This window comes from Schistocerca americana, chromosome 4 (assembly GCF_021461395.2).
Source record: "Schistocerca americana isolate TAMUIC-IGC-003095 chromosome 4, iqSchAmer2.1, whole genome shotgun sequence".
Lineage (NCBI taxonomy): Eukaryota > Metazoa > Arthropoda > Insecta > Orthoptera > Acrididae > Schistocerca > Schistocerca americana.
In genome coordinates, this window is record NC_060122.1 from 578255015 (window position 1) to 578272648 (window position 17634).

The window sequence follows — 17634 nt, forward strand, 5'->3', positions numbered from 1 at the left end:
GGCAATGGTCATGCTGAAACCACTTACGATGTCGAACGTCCAGGGCAATCTCCTGCAGTAGTACCGATAGTTCCTGTTCCAAATTCTTTCGATATTTGCGTCCATTGAACTTGCTGTCGATAAAATACAGACCAGTGAGTTTGTTTCCCATGCTGCCACACCTTGCTTTAACAGACCAAGGACGTTGATGGTCAACTTGCCGTAACCAGTGGGGATTTTCTAGACTTCAGTAATGCGTGTTATTCCTGTTAACGCTAATATGGTTTGTGAATGTAGCCTCATCATAAAATAGTATCTCGACAAAGCATACTGGGGTCGTTTGCATTTGTTGACATGCGCATTGGCAACACACTATCCGGTTATGGAAATCCGCGCTATGAAGTTCTTGAAGCAGTGACACGTGATATGAATGGTACTTATAATGGTGCAGTATTGTAACAGTATGACCTACTGGCATACCAGAATCGCTGAGGAATCGGCAGGCACTTATCCATGGGTTGTGATGCACCGCCGGTGGTGTAGATATTTCATTAGCTTCTCCAGTAACAGGTCTGTTTTGTTTTCTCTCGCCGGTCTGTTGCCGCCAGATATACCGGCGTTCACAGTCTTGTAAAAGGACGAACGAGAGCGAGATTTCTCTGAAAAACGCTCGATACACAACGCAACGACAGCCTCAACATTTCTCCAACATTCTCCGTGAATCACGATCATTTCACCTGTTTCTTCAGTGGTTGCAACATTCATCGTCCAGTTGCACGTCTGTTCGCCAAATGTTAGACAGGTGTGCAGGCAATAAACAGTTCGCAAGTATTGTAATGTTTAGAGCAACTGTCTGTTCTATATTTGCACGATACGGGAGCTCTGGTCGCAGTGTCCTGCCTATTATGACACGTCGTAGTTCACTACACGGCCACGGTAGCGCTTCGAGTAGTCCCCTGTTCGATATCTCGGAGGGATACAACGTTGCGAATGGCGTTTCCAATTAGAAGTTGTGAAATACTGGTCTCACCTATCCTCGCAGCATAGCGGTGGAGTCCCATGTGCCACTGTATATTCAAGGGCGATTGAGTAGCGTGTTGTAAACTACTATTGTGTTCTCGTTTCTATTGCTTTGGCGAAACGAATAAAATGCTTCAGACAAAACGTATATAGATTTTGCCGTAGAATCACAGTCTGTGATAAAAAAACGGGCGTTCCCATTGAAGATTCCGAAGTTTCCACTCGCCACCCACGTACGGGGTGGGGTGGCGTGTCGAGTGTGGTATCATTGGATGTTCCCCTCCAAGAACATCAAATTGAAATTATAACTTTCTTTTCATTCGATGTGTAGTTTTCAAGATGTTTCATTGTGTTCAGTTAAATGACGCACCACGAAGGAATTCCAGGCCGAGGGGGAACAACGTGTTATTTACTTGCTCAATTTGTGAAGCCTCTTTCTTTTGTATAAGTCGACCATTTTTTCCGAAATTCAATCACTTCTTCTCTTTACATGTACATCACATCTACCGATTTCCGTCCCATTGAGACAAGTCTTGGGTGTGTGTCTTTTTTGGCCTTAGAGTGTATATACAGAAGGTATAACAGGTATGAATGGAAATTTTTTATGAGTACCTTAATATGTACAAAACCTCAGTGTGTTTGTTGTTCTTTCTCAACGCACAACAGGCTTCTCAAAAAAACGTCATATGATTTGCTACAGCTGTTTTCTGCACGGTCGTAATAGCACTACTAAGCACCCCTTGCGTGGATGACAAGGGGCAGCGTTGAAATCTTCAATGGAAACCCCTGTTTTTTATTACAGATCAGTACGGACTAAGCGATTTTCATCTCCATGTGTTCATACCTCAGCACCTGATCTGCTGTCCAGGGGAAATCAATCATTAAATGCTCCTGCTGTCTTTACTTGGAAGTAGTAGTAACCATCCAAAAAATTTACTATTCCTAACAGTAGTCTGGAAATGACGTAATTACTCATGTAATATAGTTCAGTAAACAGTTCCCAGCTGCTGTCCTTACTTAAGGTAAGAAAGTTTCCCGGGACTTGCTGAGCAGAATGAGCAGTGTAATGAGCACGTACTATGATCTGAGAGTAAGTAGGACAAAGGCAGAAAAAGTGTGGATTAATGTGTCTTGGTGGTAAAGGGCCAGATTACAAATTCAGAGGCCTCCAGCTCTATCCCCATTAACTAATTCTTTCACTTCTAGCAATCTTTTTTTGATTTGAAACACGCTGTTTTGTTCCATGGTCCGGAACACAACTCAGATCGTTGGTCCCGCAATAACTGATTAGGTTAGTTAGTTCAAAGGTCAGAGGAAGGAACGGCACACCACCTCCTAAAGGATCATGCCTAGTAAAGCAGTTTGTTCGAAACCGTCTTAAGATTGATGACTGTTTTAGTTTAATGAGAATTATTTGGAATGATATTATCGCTGAACTTGACATCAAAACTGCGGAGCTCAGCTCGACGATGTGAAGGAATTCTATCTTGAAAGGAAAATAACACATGACGAATGAAGGTAGGAGGACATAAAAAGCTGACTAAGGCAAAGAGGGCACTCATGGCCATCAGAAGTCCACTAGTATTGGAAAGCATCTTAATTTGAAGAAGAGATTTCTGATAACAAGCAGTTCGTTGAAGTACATCATTGTATCGAAGCGTGTCATGAAATATGTTAAAACCGAAAAAGGAGATAGTCGACGGAAGGAAGATAGCGTCTAACGTCCCGCCAACATCGAGGTCATTAGAGACGGAGCACAAGCTCGCATTGTGTCAAGGACGTGGAAGGAAATCGGCCGTACCCACTCAGAGCAACCATCCCGGAATTTACCTGCAGCGATTTAGGAAAATCACGGGAAATCTAAATCTGGAGGACCGGGCGCGGGTGCGCGTCCCCTACTGCGTCATCTCGTTGGATGAGATAATAGATGAATTTGAGATGTGATGCTACGGAAGAACGTTTAAAAATAGTGGGGGAGGGGGTGAGGTAATAAAGGCAGGTTCTCCAGAGAATCGGCGAGGAAAGGAATATGTGGAAAACACTGGCAAGAAGAAGAGAAGGAATCATATGACATGTATTAAGACGTCAAAGATTGGTTTACTTTATGTTAGAGGAAGCTGTAGATGGTAAAATCTGTACAAGAACAGGGAGATCTGAATATCTCCAACAAATAATCGAGGACGTTATTGTAACTGCTGCTCTGAGATGTAGTAGATGGCACAGAGGAGGGCGTCCTAGCGGGTCGCATAAAACCACCCAGAAGAATGATGACAAAATGGAGTTTCTCCCTTCCAGGCTAAGGTCTTTTGACATTACAGAGTGTCGTAATTTGTAACAGCGGCAACGCGCTTACTGCGTCGAACATCGCATCACTCTTTACGACAAAAGAAAATGTTTGTGCTGAGCGGATGCCTGGCAGAGAGCGACTGGACTGTGTACTCACTGATGATGTCGAGGTTGACCTTGGAGTTGCGGGTGGGGGACTTGCGGAAGTCGACGCGGCAGCGGTAGACCCCGGCGTCCGCGTCCCGCGCGTTCTCCACGGCCAGCTTGGCGGGCGACTCGCGCGGCTGGAACTTGGCGCGGCCGCCCAGCGCCTGCGCGTCCGTCCAGTGCTTGCCCTGCTCCAGGCTCTTCTTCCCGCGCGCGTCGAAGCTGCCGGCACAAGACCAAAGCCGCGCTGTCGCTCATCTGCTGACTTAAATGTGTACTTCATCTCCATAATTACAACCACAGTCCAGAAATTATGTTTCACTGTTTGAAAAATAAGACGTAATTACGTGACAGAATGTAATGACAAAACATATAGAAATGTTTGAGCTACTTCTTGACATACACTGAGATGACAAGAGTCATGATATACCTCCTAATATCGTGTCGGATCTTATTTCGCCCGGCGTGGCACTGACTCACCAAGTCGTTGGAAATAACCTGCAGAAATATTGAGCCATGCTGCCACAAAGACGTCCATGATTGCGGAAATGTTGCCTGTGCAGGATTTTGTGCTCGAACTGACCTCCCACTTGTATCCCAAAAATATTCTATGGGACTCATGTCTGGCCATCTGGATGGCCAATTCGCTCGAATTATTCAGAAACCTCTTCAAACCAATCACGAACAACTGTGGCACGGTGACATGGCACTTTGTCACCCATAAAAATTCCCTTTTTGTTTGGGAAATAGGTCTCCATGTACCCGGCATGACCACCACTCTAGACCAGAGAACCCAGTCTATTCCATGTAAAGGCAGCCCACACCATTACTGAGCCATCACCAGCTTGTACAGTGCCTTTTCACAACTTAGGTTCATGGCTTCGTGGGGTCGGAAACACACTCCAACCGTACCACCAGCTCTTACCAACTGAAATCGGGACTCATCTGACCAGGCCACGGTCTTCCTGTCGCCTTGGGTCCAACCGATATGGTCGGAAGCCTAGGAGAGACGCTGAAGGCGATGACGTGCTATTAGCAAAGATTCTCGCGTCGCTCGTCAGTTGCCATAGCCCATTCACGCCGAATTTCGCCGCGCTGTCCTAACGGATACGTTCGTCATACGTCCTAACATTTATTTCTGAGGGTATATCACGCTGTGTTTGTCTGTTAGCACTAACAACTCGACCAAACGCCGCTCTCTCAGTCATTAAGTGAAGGCCGTCAGCCACTGCGTTGTCCGTGGTGAGAAGTAGTGCCTGAAATTAGATATTCTCGGAACACTCTCGACTCTGTGGATCTCGGAGTACTGAATTCCCTAATGATTTCCTAAAGGAAGTGTCCCATGCGTCTGGCTGCGACTTCCATTCCACTTTGAAGGTCTGTTAATTCCCATCATGCGGCCCTAATCACCTCAAACCTTTTCATATGAACCAGATGAGCGCAAAAGACAGCTACGCCAATGCGCTGTTTTATATCTTGTGTACGCGATACTACCACCATATGTACACTCCTGGAAATTGAAATAAGAACACCGTGAATTCATTGTCCCAGGAAGGGGAAACTTTATTGACACATTCCTGGGGTCAGATACATCACATGATCACACTGACAGAACCACAGGCACATAGACACAGGCAACAGAGCATGCACAATGTCGGCACTAGTACAGTGTATATACACCTTTCGCAGCAATTCAGGCTGCTGTTCTCCCATGGAGACGATCGTAGAGATGCTGGATGTAGTCCTGTGGAACGGCTTGCCATGCCATTTCCACCTGGCGCCTCAGTTGGACCAGCGTTCGTGCTGGACGTGCAGACCGCGTGAGACGCCGCTTCATCCAGTCCCAAACATGCTCAATGGGGGACAGATCCGGAGATCTTGCTGGCCAGGGTAGTTGACTTACACCTTCTAGAGCACGTTGGGTGGCACGGGATACATGCGGACGTGCATTGTCCTGTTGGAACAGCAAGTTCCCTTGCCGGTCTAGGAATGGTATAACGATGGGTTCGATGACGGATTGGATGTACCGTGCACTATTCAGTGTCCCCTCGACGATCACCAGTGGTGTACGGCCAGTGTAGGAGATCGCTCCCCACACCATGATGCCGGGTGTTGGCCCTGTGTGCCTCGGTCGTATGCAGTCCTGATTGTGGCGCTCACCTGCACGGCGCCAAACACGCATACGACCATCATTGGCACCAAGGCAGAAGCGACTCTCATCGCTGAAGACGACACGTCTCCATTCGTCGCTCCATTCACGCCTGTCGCGACACCACTGGAGGCGGGCTGCACGATGTTGGGGCGTGAGCGGAAGACGGCCTAACGGTGTGCGGGACCGTAGCCCAGCTTCATGGAGACGGTTGCGAATGGTCCTCGCCGATACCCCAGGAGCAACAGTGTCCCTAATTTGCTGGGAAGTGGCGGTGTGGTCCCCTACGGCACTGCGTAGGATCCTACGGTCTTGGCGTGCATCCGTGCGTCGCTGCGGTCCGGTCCCAGGTCGACGGGCACGTGCACCTTCCGCCGACCACTGGCGACAACATCGATGTACTGTGGAGACCTCACGCCCCACGTGTTGAGCAATTCGGCGGTATGTCCACCCGGCCTCCCACATGCCCACTATACGCCCTCGCTCAAAGTCCGTCAACTGCACATACGGTTCACGTCCACGCTGTCGCGGCATGCTACCAGTGTTAAAGACTGCGATGGAGCTCCGTATGCCACGGCAAACTGGCTGACACTGACGGCGGCGGTGCACATATGCTGCGCAGCTAGCGCCATTCGACGGCCAACACCGCGGTTCCTGGTGTGTCCGCTGTGCCGTGCGTGTGATCATTGCTTGTACAGCCCTCTCGCAGTGTCCGGAGCAAGTATGGTGGGTCTGACACACCGGTGTCAATGTGTTCTTTTTTCCATTTCCAGGAGTGTATATGTGCACAACACTGTCCCACGACTTTAGTCACCTCATACCTCAGTGTATATACTGCCAGAACTGAGACTTATGCCATAGCGTGGGATACCTTTTTATTACTGTTTCGCAGAAGTATGCCGCCTGGGGCTGGAACTAGGGTGTGGCAGCCGTGTTCAGCTCTTTCGCTTTGTAAAAATCTAACGACTGCTGCTTGATTTGCGGGTAAAGAGAGCAACCCATGCCTTATCGCTTGTGACAGTCATATCTAGCAACTAACTCCGTCATTGTACGGCTGCAGAAATGACAGTGCTGCTCGTAAATGATTCATTCTGCATTCGTAAGACAGATGTTTCAGTACCCAACTGACACATACTTTCTTAGACACCAGGTGCTTAGTAACAATCGCATAAAGCGAGGGTCTGGATATTGACGGAAAATGCCTGCTGAGATCCATAACCGTGGAGTGACGGTTCTTCGTAATGCACTGCCATACCAGATCCACAAAGTCGTCCTGAAGGGACCATCACCTACGGCCCTTTTTATTTTGGATCCTCCGGTGATCTTCAGAAAAATGCCTACACTGGTGTTGCAGCGTGTGTTAGCTCACGGCTTTCGGCCATTACAACTCACACAGCCGACGAGACATTTCTATTAGCGCTACAATTCGTGCGTTAAGAAACTTTATCACTGACCTAAACTTGTAGCCGACAGCAAAAAGAATAAAAGCTGCCAATTTCAGCCATAGTTGCAGCACTGATTGTTACGTTATAGCTGTATTGAGTTAACCTAAAACAAATACGGAGGTTAGCGCTATTTTATCGAAAATTCACTTTTTGAGGACCGTGGCTATAATACAGTAAGGCTTATAACTGAAACGACAACTAGCTACAAGTATAGTTCAAAAAGATTTATTTGAATGAAATCTTGACCGGTTTCGGGTTTCTCTTCTGTAGGCGGTTGAGGTTCTTAAGCATAAGAACACTTTTCCTGATCTCACTGTGAATGAACAAACAGAGTCATTCAACAGCTCCTTCCTAAGTAAATCCCGAGAAGTCATTTCATTGCTTAAATCAATGTAAATTACGCAAAGTTTAAAATAGCCACAGTAATTCAACAGTAGTGTCATAAAAATATTTATACCCATCGTGTCAGAAAGCAGCATATATTGCTTATAACTTTATTGTCAAATCCACATTTAAATTTTACTCACAGTTTCAAAATGGCTCTGAGCAGTCCCCTACAACGTAGAACTACTTAAATCTAACTAACCTAAGGACATCACACACATCCATGCCCGAGGCAGAATTCGAACCTGCGACCGTAGCGGTCGCGCGGTTCCAGACTGAAGCGCCTAGAACAGCTCGGCCACTCCGGCCGGCGTACTCATAGTTTGATGCAGATGCTGCACACAGCTTATATATAACCTTTTTAAGTGTAATCCTAACCATTCAGCGTATTAGAATTTATTGTATATAAGTTAACTTGTCGTGTAGTTTTTAAATTAATTCCATTGCATTAGCAAAGAATTAATTCCATTGCACTAGCTAAGACGTATTTTACCACTCCCATACACTCTCACAGCATCAGTAACCTAACATCTTTACCATTGCAGCGTCTATGAAAATACTGTTTATGTTACTCATATGAAGCTTGGCCACGGTTTGTAAATGTTTATCGTGTTACCATTAAACAGAGAATGGTTTGCTGTAAAGTATTTTCTAAAGCTTGGAACAGCACTTACATAGTGCACGTTCACAAATGTGTTGATTTTAAAATCCGTAGCTGAAACACAGAGCGATTTCGTTGCACAGGATCATGCAGCACATACGTTTCCACCGCGCTTCACGTTTTAAAACCTTAAAATCTTTGTATGGATGCTTTGCCAGATGTCAAAAGAACTAAATATACAGTAAAATTTACGAAATAGTGAACAAAAAAGTTTCTGTCTGTTCTATTGCACCAAATCAAAACGAACACGAAACGAAGCCTCAGCAAGAGCTTAATTTCTAGACAACCATCGAAAAATGTCACTTGTAATCGAACGAAACTCGTAAATAAGGTAAAGAGAGGTAAATGTAGCGTTCTGTAACTAACTCAAAAATTGTATCCACACGTAGGCCAGGATTTGAAATGGGGGATGGGGGATGGGGGTGGTGCCGATGGGCTGGTGGCATACCAAATAGTTGGCCGCCCTGCCGTGACTACCAACGGTCCAAAAGGCCCTGCGCACCTAGAAACACAAAGAGTTCGCCAAAAACTGAGTCAAGGAACCACAACGCTGCATTCAAATTGTAAATCGCCTATTTATGGAAAAGTGTTTCCTAAATTCAAGACAAATAGGCGAAGACAGTCGGTGTCTCATCAGATCATCTGGGAAACTTAACCGACTTTTATATGCCACACAGAACTTGCATTAAAAGCAAAAGTGACGTGAGGAGAGGCAACGGCGCTGATTGGTTGACATAAACATTCAGTGCTCGAGCTGGCCACGTGACACTTGCCCTTTAGTATTCGCAGCCGGTGGAAGCAGAGAACGCTCGGCCAGCAGACGCAGAGAATTATTACGACTTTGTGATCGATTTACCTTCTTTGCCAATTAGGAAACAATTCATGACTTAGACGTTTTAGGGTAGATAAGGATAGGAATAATTTCACATAAAAGTTTACTGTGGATATTTATTTTCAATTGTTTGTGGTAGCTTAAATAAAGGCAATGTTGAAACTTTTGTGGCATTAAAAGTGTGTGCCGGATCGGTACTCATATGTCCACGGACGACCCAAGACTCACGCCTCATGCTATACATCTACCAGTACCGACCGATATCTGATCTCCTACCCTAGAAACTTTACAGGAGTTCTCCTGCATACGTTGTGAGACTCTCACTTCTGCAAATAAAGAAACTGGGGAGACATTGCTACTAACAACCTGTGGGAATTTTCCCAGAATATTCTCTTGACTTAGTTTTGCTTTCATCGAGTTGGAAACCTGATGGCGTTCTTGGTGTTGTAGTAGGCTGATTTTGTTTTACGTGCTCTATTCGGTGTGGCGGATGTGTCCCCTGTACGACACGTCACAAACGAGAAGCTATTGATAAGGTACGACACTATTTTTAAATCGTCTGGTGACGACTGTGATTGCTAAAATGCTTAAAATGATTCCTTATCCGACATAATCACATCAATATTTACAGATGGCCTGTTTCGACCGTGCCATTTTCAAATCCAGAAGCCGTATAGGAGGACTGCTCGAGACGGTCGAAACCGGTTACCTGCAAAGATGTGTCGGCAAATAAGGAAAGAATTTAAGGAGATGTGAGGGTCAGCTGTGTTTGAACAGTACAAAGCAGATCATACTTCACTGGGTTTCACAGGTAGCGTACTCCACATGTGTTAGCACAACACGACCGACCTACTGATACCATAGCACACTTTTCAGTTGACCGTGAACTACAATAAACCCAATTCACGGGAAAGGTTGCCCCATTTGAAGATGTGCTGTATATGAAGCCCAAATGTTGCGACTGGATGCGGCGAATGACGTGAATGATGATACGATATCTGGGCAACCTGACACAGACAGTTAGCTACAGCTATTATCATGGCAGTTCGTCGGCAGACAACCGACATTGAATGTGGGATGTTAATCGGTACACGATGAGTGGGTCATAGTATATCGTAGATTACATAAGACTTCGGGTGCCCGTGGTCCACAGTGTATACGATTGATATTCATTTTCACAGAGACGGTGTTGGAACACGTGTAATCTGCCACAAGTTCAACCAAAAGCGTCTGACGAACGGAAATCTAGTCACCTCCGCAGTGCCGTATGCACACAGATCGACAGTCCACTGTGAATCATAATTGCCTCCAGTTGGAATGCGGGTGTCAGAAACTCAGTTATATCAGGAATGTTCGGAGAAAAATGCGTAGCATAAGTTTCCGCAGAGGGCAACCGAAGTCACATCAAGTGCCTTCCCACGTCCAGTCAGTGAAAATCTGAGTCAGTTATTAAACTTACACTACCTGAAAAATAAAATAAGCACCTAGAAGACACGTACATACCCTCGGCGCCTATGAAAATAATTAGAGCAGCAATTCTTTGTGACAGGTAGAACGGCCACCAGCGTATGTTAGTGATGTTCGTGTTTTGTGTTGTTACAAGGCATGGTAGAGAGGTTGAACAGGGTCAGGTGTTGACTGATCACTGAAGGCCGCGTATTCGTGAGAGGCAGCACTTCGAGCACCATAGGGCTTTGAATGGGGTGTCATTGTGGTCTCCATCTGGGCCGCTGGTCCAGTCGAGCATTGAGTACTCTCACAGGCAAGAAGTAGGAACAATGTACCCAGGAACGATGTCGAACATTATCGTTTGGGTTGTCCAAATGTTATGGTGCGTGGGAGCTGTAATGTTGCATGCCGCACTGATCTCTTTGAACACGGCATACTCATTGACCAACGTTATTGCGACACTGTACTCATTGCCAATATTCGTCCTTTGGGGGTGCATTAGGCCCTGACTTCATTTTCATGGATGACAATGCGCGACCACACCGAACAGTGCTGGTGGAGCACCTCTTGGAACAACAGGGTATTCGACGAATGGACCACGTCTCCTGACTTAAAGCCCATCGAACACATATGAAACGCGTTGGGAAGACGTTCTGAACCATGTCCACATGCACAAACGACCGTCCAACAGTTTTCAAACGCGCTGGTTGAGTAACTCAACACCCAACAGCAAAAACCTCTTACCGGACCTGTGGCCAGCATGGTAATATGTTGCAGAGTATGCTTTGCAATCCGAGATGTCACAGACCCTATCAATAATCATGTCCCGCCTTTTGTAATGTCAAGGGGACCATCAAAAATCGCAGTGACTTGAGTGTCATTATTGTCTTTAAACAAAAATGTCATCGCTGTTGGTCTCATTGCGTACTTCTTTCTGTTCCTTTCAGTACCATACTGTACTAGCTGTTCCCATGTGTGGTTCCAGTTTCATGGAGCTATGTTACGTAGCAGTGACACATGTGAAATTTACTTTCGTCCTTAAGTTTTGAACGACAGTGTATATAGTAGGATTTGGAATGCACGAGGGCATTTAAGTAAATAATGCAACACATTTCTTTTTCTGAAAGCATGTTTGTTTTATTCAGGATTCCAGTACACAATAATATTTCTCATTCTTTTGGTTACAAAACCCTACTTTTCAACAAAACCTCCGTTCAATATGATAGCCTTCGCCACCTTACTGGAAGGACAACATGCACGTGCTGCTTCCAGCAGAGAGCATCCTTCACTGGACCAAAACGATGAATGTCGAATGGTGCGAGATGCACACCGGTGTGCGGCCAGCCGGCATGCGGCATATCGAAGTGATTTGCACGACCTTGTTGCAATGATGACAGATGCTTCGCCCAACGACCCACCGCGTTTTCGTTCACTGCCAGGTCTCCATAAGCATTCTGCAAGCGCCTGTAAAAATCAGCGATGCTCTGGTGTTCTGCCAAAAGAAACTCAATGACAGCTCTCTGCTTGGAACACACATCTGCTACAGACGCCATTTTGAAGGCTACTTACAGCGCCGCCATCTATCGGAACTTAATGAACCTATAAGGGCCGAAGCACAATGTCCAACAAAAAAATTCCGAATTTTTTCAACCGCAATTGGGCCAGAAAAATATTTGTTGCTTTACTTATAGAACGTCCCTCGTACTTGACGATAGTCTATCTCGGACCTATATGTGTGAAAATACCGGCTATCGAACAGATTTTCTTATTTGATGAAAAAATTAAATAATATGACTTTTTCGTGGCTTATAAATGTCACGAAATTTAACTTTTAGGATAAATACAGTGCTGCTACGTTAAAGTGAAATCAAAAACAAAATGAGGTGGACTTATACTGAATTATGAGGACAAGGAGGATCAGCAATCCTGGCTTGAACTTTGAACGACTTTTTCAAATATTTCTAGTCTATATCTGCCATTTTCCAGCATTTATAGCGCGCATAGTGCAGAGGGGCAATACATCTGCTGATACTGCAGCAGAACCTTTATTTGCGAGACTCTCCTGGAAGATGAATTCCGTGGGGCGAAATGATGGCTACGCAGCAGGATGGCTGTCGACAGGGTGAAGAAAAATTCACAGCAGGGGTCGTAATTGCACCAGAAGGAACGGGAGGAATAATTCCGGAGGGTCTGTGGTGATAGCAAAGGGGAAAGGTCCCCAAGGGGACGTGCGAGCACATCGAATGAGTCACAGACTCTAATGACCCGCTTCAAGGGCTCCAGCGCGCTTTCCCGGGTTGACGAATACTTTAACATCCCATCATTAAACTGACTGTCTTATACCATACCGCTGCCCATTTATTTGAGACGTGAGCTTCAGAAATAACGATTGCACTGAAGGAGTGTCAGAAGACTTAACGTTGTACCAAATACCTTTGTAATTCCGTAACTAGAATTCAGCAATTAAACGTATAATTCAAGATTAAGATATGCAGTGAAACTACAATCATTTCCAAAATTCTCGGAGAGCACCTTTTGTCCGTGTAATTTCAGTACGAATAATTGAAGTTTAAGAATTCTCTCGTAGAACCGTATCAGTTCCTGTATTGTGAGAGATAATGCATTAATTATTTCCTTATAGTGATAAAAACCTATAAATAGACAATGTGGCTAAGGAGTGCGTATTTAATGGTGAGAGGGAAGTGTTCGAAACGATGTATCATTTTGTTGGTGTCTCTACCTAGGATCTGACGATCCGACATTTCTCAGAGGCTCAAGGCCAAGGCTGTCAGCCCCAAACCTGGTACCTCATATGAGCAATGTTGTTGTTGTTCTTGTGGTCGTCAGTCCTGAGACTGGTTTGATGCACCTCTCCATGCTACCCTATCCTGTGCAAGCTTCTTCATCTCCCAGTACTTACTGCAACCTACATCCTTCTGAATCTGCTTAGTGTATTCATCTCTTGGTCTCCCTCTACGATTTTTACCCTCCACGCTGCCCTCCAGTACTAAATTGGTGATCCCTTGATCCCTCAGAACATGCCCTACCAACCGATCCCTTCTTCTAGTCAAGTTGTGTCACAAACTCCTCTTTTCCCCAATTCAATTCAATACTTCCTCATTAGTTATGTGATCTACCCATCTAATCTTCAGCATTCTTCTGTAGCACCACATTTCGAAAGCTTCTATTCTCATCTTGTCTAAACTATTTATCGTCCACGTTTCACTTCAATACATGGCTACACTCCATACAAATACTTTCAGAATCGACTTCCTGACACTTAAATCTATACTCGATGTTAACAAATTTCTCTTCTTCAGAAACGCGTTCCATGCCTTTGGCATTCTACATTTTATATCTTCTCTACTTCGACCATCATCAGTTATTTTGCTCCCCAAATAGCAAACGTCATCTACTACTTTAAGTGTCTCATTTCCTAATCTAATTCCCTCAGCATTCCCTGAGCAATAAAACCAAATTATCCCTTATTGTGAGATATTGTTGGAACTAATTTGAGGGTCTTATTCTTGTAAAATAGTCATTATTCTATCCCGGTACGAAGTTTGAAGATTCCCACCCGGCCAAGACATTTGAAATTGTGCTACTCTAATTTGAATTTGCTTATGTAGAAAGTGGTTGACTAACCCTCCGCAAGTGCTCTGTCAGCACACATTAACTACTCAAATTTTATCTGCTCGACACAAGAACTACGTAACTGTCCAAGCTTGCCCTTATCGTCGATGCACGAACCCCGCAAGAAGCATCAGACGCTATATCCAATCGACTACTCTCCGAAACCAGTCTCTAATCCGAATTGTATAAGGAAAACAGTTCTAACCTAGTGCTAAATTTGTAACAAATGTTTATTACAAAATTTATGTAAACGTAAATTATTATCTTATGTGTCATAACTGATAACGAAAAATACAAAATTGTTAACTGTTTCGGGTTCTTCTGCCGACATTTCGGCAGCACGAGTGGCTGGCAGTGTCAAAGCTGCCGGCCGGGATAGCCGAGCGGTTGTAGGCGCTACAGTCTGGAACCGTGCGACCGCTACGGTCGCAGGTACGAATCCTGCCTCGGGCATGGATGTGTGTGATGTCCTTAGGTTGGTTAGGTTTAAGTAATTCTAAGATCTAGGGGACTGATGACCTTAGAAGTTGAGTCCCATAGTGCTCAGAGCCATTTGAACAATTGTCAATCGCTGGTGGCGGACAGGAGTCGACCTCGCGGCATAAGATTCTAAACACTTGGCACGCCAACGTCCAAGGGCTTACATGTAATCTGTGGCCGCGAGCTCAATCACAGTCCACCACCGCCAACGGAGGGAGAAGCTTTGGCAGTGCGAGCTACTCGTGCTGTCGAAACGTCAAAAAAATCATCAAACAGACTTCTGCCGGAGTACCTGAGACAGAAGCTCACAGGCAGTATGACAAAAAAGTTTATATTTAAGCTTCATGCGAAACACGTTTCAGAGAGTACATTCTGCCAATTTTGCCACTGCGTAATGTTGGTCTGTATTAATACTCGTATATCGTTAGTTTTCTTTTAGGTTTGTGGTACTGAACCAAGGCCGACATTATTTAGCAGATTGTAATAGTTATATTGTACTATTCCCAAGTAATTCGTAAAACTGTAAATTTTGGAATGATTCAGTGCAAACGTCACTTCCTATTTAATTTTTTTTTTTTCGATATGGAGGAATTTCTGGCTCCTTGTACTGCACATTATTCTTGATTTTCATTTTCGTTATCCCACATGTCTAACAGAACTTATCAGTAACTTTCTTTTTCGGAACTAGATTCAACACCCCTGTTTTCATCTACGTCTCCAACCAACTGCATGAAGTGACGTTGCCGGACACACCTGTTGGCCGGAAATCGCACTCCTTTATCTCAATGGGAAGTTGGGGGATTAGTGGGCCCTTTCTCGGGCTTCTCTGTGTTGCCGAGTCTTGCTCTGCTGTCCTGGGTGATAATCCTTGCCAGTTTTCCATAATTCCAGTTACTGAGAATTAATTTACTAAGCCATCTTCATGTTGCACCTTTTTGCGCTGTACGTGTTGACAGTCGTCGTTCACTTGGTTCGGCTATCACATTCGAAGCAGCTGTCCCAGTTCCCACATTGGTCCGCAGGTTTGTCTATTCGACAGTAAACATGATTAGAACACGTCACACAGAGCAGATCTAGTGCAAATTACCTTTCTACAGTGAAATATGACGTTTGTGAGACGCGGATGGTCCTTTTCTACGCCTAACATTTTTTGTGCTTCTCGTTATTACTTTTCCCAATCTTATTATAATTGTGTGTGCTTTCACACTACTGAAAATACTTTGTGTTCAGTTACATGACACTGTTCTAACTACTGTATAACCAACAGGAATTATGTTATTACTCTACTCTAACACTAGACGAGGTCGAACTCTTCAGCCCTATAGCCTAAGTCCATGTGAGCAATTCAAGATCGCAATGAAAGTATAGTTTTCTTGAGAATATAAATTTTCAGCACGTATGTATTTCATAAAGTTGCAATACAATGTTACGTTAAGGTCTGACAGCACGGGAGGGGAAGCATTTCAGTTTCACAAAGTTGGTGATTATTTACTCGAGAAACTCTTATAACTGATTCAAAAGCTGTGTGGTATTTCAAGGTGGCACAATAGTTAGCAAACTGGACGCATATTCAGGAGGGCGACGGTTCAAATCCGCGTCCAGCCACCAAGATTTAGGTTTCCCGTGATTTCCCTAAATCGCCCCAGGCAAATGCTGGGATGATGCCTGCGGCAGGGCACGGCCTATTTCCTTCCTGTCCTTAAAAGAATCCGAGTTTATACTCCATTTCCAATGAGCTCTACATGGACTGGACGATTGACCAAAATCTTCCTTTTTTTCAAGCCTTTGAGGATTCCGCTGCTCTTACCCCACGGCAATTGCATGGTTTGTTTTATATATGTCAAATTATGTTCTGCATAGATCATTTCATAAACTTATCAGAAAATTTGTGAAATACATGAGTTTCTCTGTAACAGCCATTGCACGGTTAAGTTCTTCACATGACTGGTCTGCATTTGCAACGAGTGAGTATCGGACTTACATATGCAGACTGAAGCGACGAATGAGAAATTGTACCATGGTCCAGATTCGAAACCGGGTCTCCCGCTCACCAGGCAGAAGCGCCAACCACTCCACCACCCTAGCACAGTGAATTTACAAAGCTGTACGGACTATCCTAGCAGCCTTCTCTCCTCAGTCCGAATACCCAATGACACCCCAGCCCGGTTTATAATCCCAGCCTTGGTATAAATTTTCATTCGTTGCTTCTGTGTACATAGACACATCACAGATGTTCTGGACTTGGAAAGGTCTCCGGAACCATATAGTTTCATTTGATGAAAGCACCTATGACTGTGCCAGGTATGATCTCTCGCTATTGCAATACAGTTTGAGAGCCTCTGCAACGCTGATTCGGTTGGGGGAAATACTATGTGGGCTGAGGTGTAAATGGATATTTGGACTGAGGAGCGAGGCATGCTTGGGTAGGCCATGCAAGTGTGTAAAACCACTGTACCAGTGTCACGTAGTATTTAGCGCATCTATCTTGTGGACCTGGGCGACAATCCCGGTCTTGGTATCAATTTTCAGCCGGCCGGTGTGGTCGAGCGGTTCTAGGCGCTTCGGTCAGGAACCGCGCAACCACGCAGGTTCGAATTCTGCCTCGGGCATGGATGTGTGTGATGTCATTAGGTAAGTTAGGTTTAAGTAGTTCTAAGTTATAGGGGACTGTTGACCTCAGATGTTAGGTCCATAGTGCTCAGAGCCATTTGAACCATTTTTATCAATTTTCATTCATCGCTTCAGTCTCCATACATGCAACGCAGATGTTTGAGACTTGAAAAGGCCTCTGGAACCATATAGATTCACTTGAATATTAGATATGGCACTCTGCCTTGAGGTAATCTATTTGTACGCTATCTTGAAACAAGTTTCCGTGATCATCAGCGGTGTTCTTTAGAAAAAGAAATTTCTTCACGATCCAGAAATTTTGTCGTCATGTAACAGGAAACAGTCACGTTGTTCTTTAAAATCCGTAGCTGAAAAATATATTATCCGGAATCTGCACCCATATGCTCGGCTGACCCGATTTTTTGGTCGTGACTCTCAATGGTCAGAACTAGAAGCCAATGTCTTCACCACCGTCTGAGGCAAGGATTGTACTCGGTTTTTGAACGTAAGCGAAGACAGAAGTTCACTGGCATTGTTCAACTGTAGAAACGAAGGTAAC

General features: G+C 44.8%; 1 protein-coding gene across 1 annotated transcript in view; it reads right to left on the minus strand.

The window, feature by feature from the left end:
- The window catches only part of LOC124613119 (nephrin-like), a 651915-nt gene that overhangs the window by 226681 nt on the left and 407600 nt on the right, over positions 1-17634 (minus strand). Inside the window, exon 3 of the mRNA XM_047141732.1 lies at positions 3443-3654. Coding sequence (XP_046997688.1) covers positions 3443-3654 — 212 coding nt within the window. The remainder of the gene's footprint in view (positions 1-3442; positions 3655-17634) is intronic.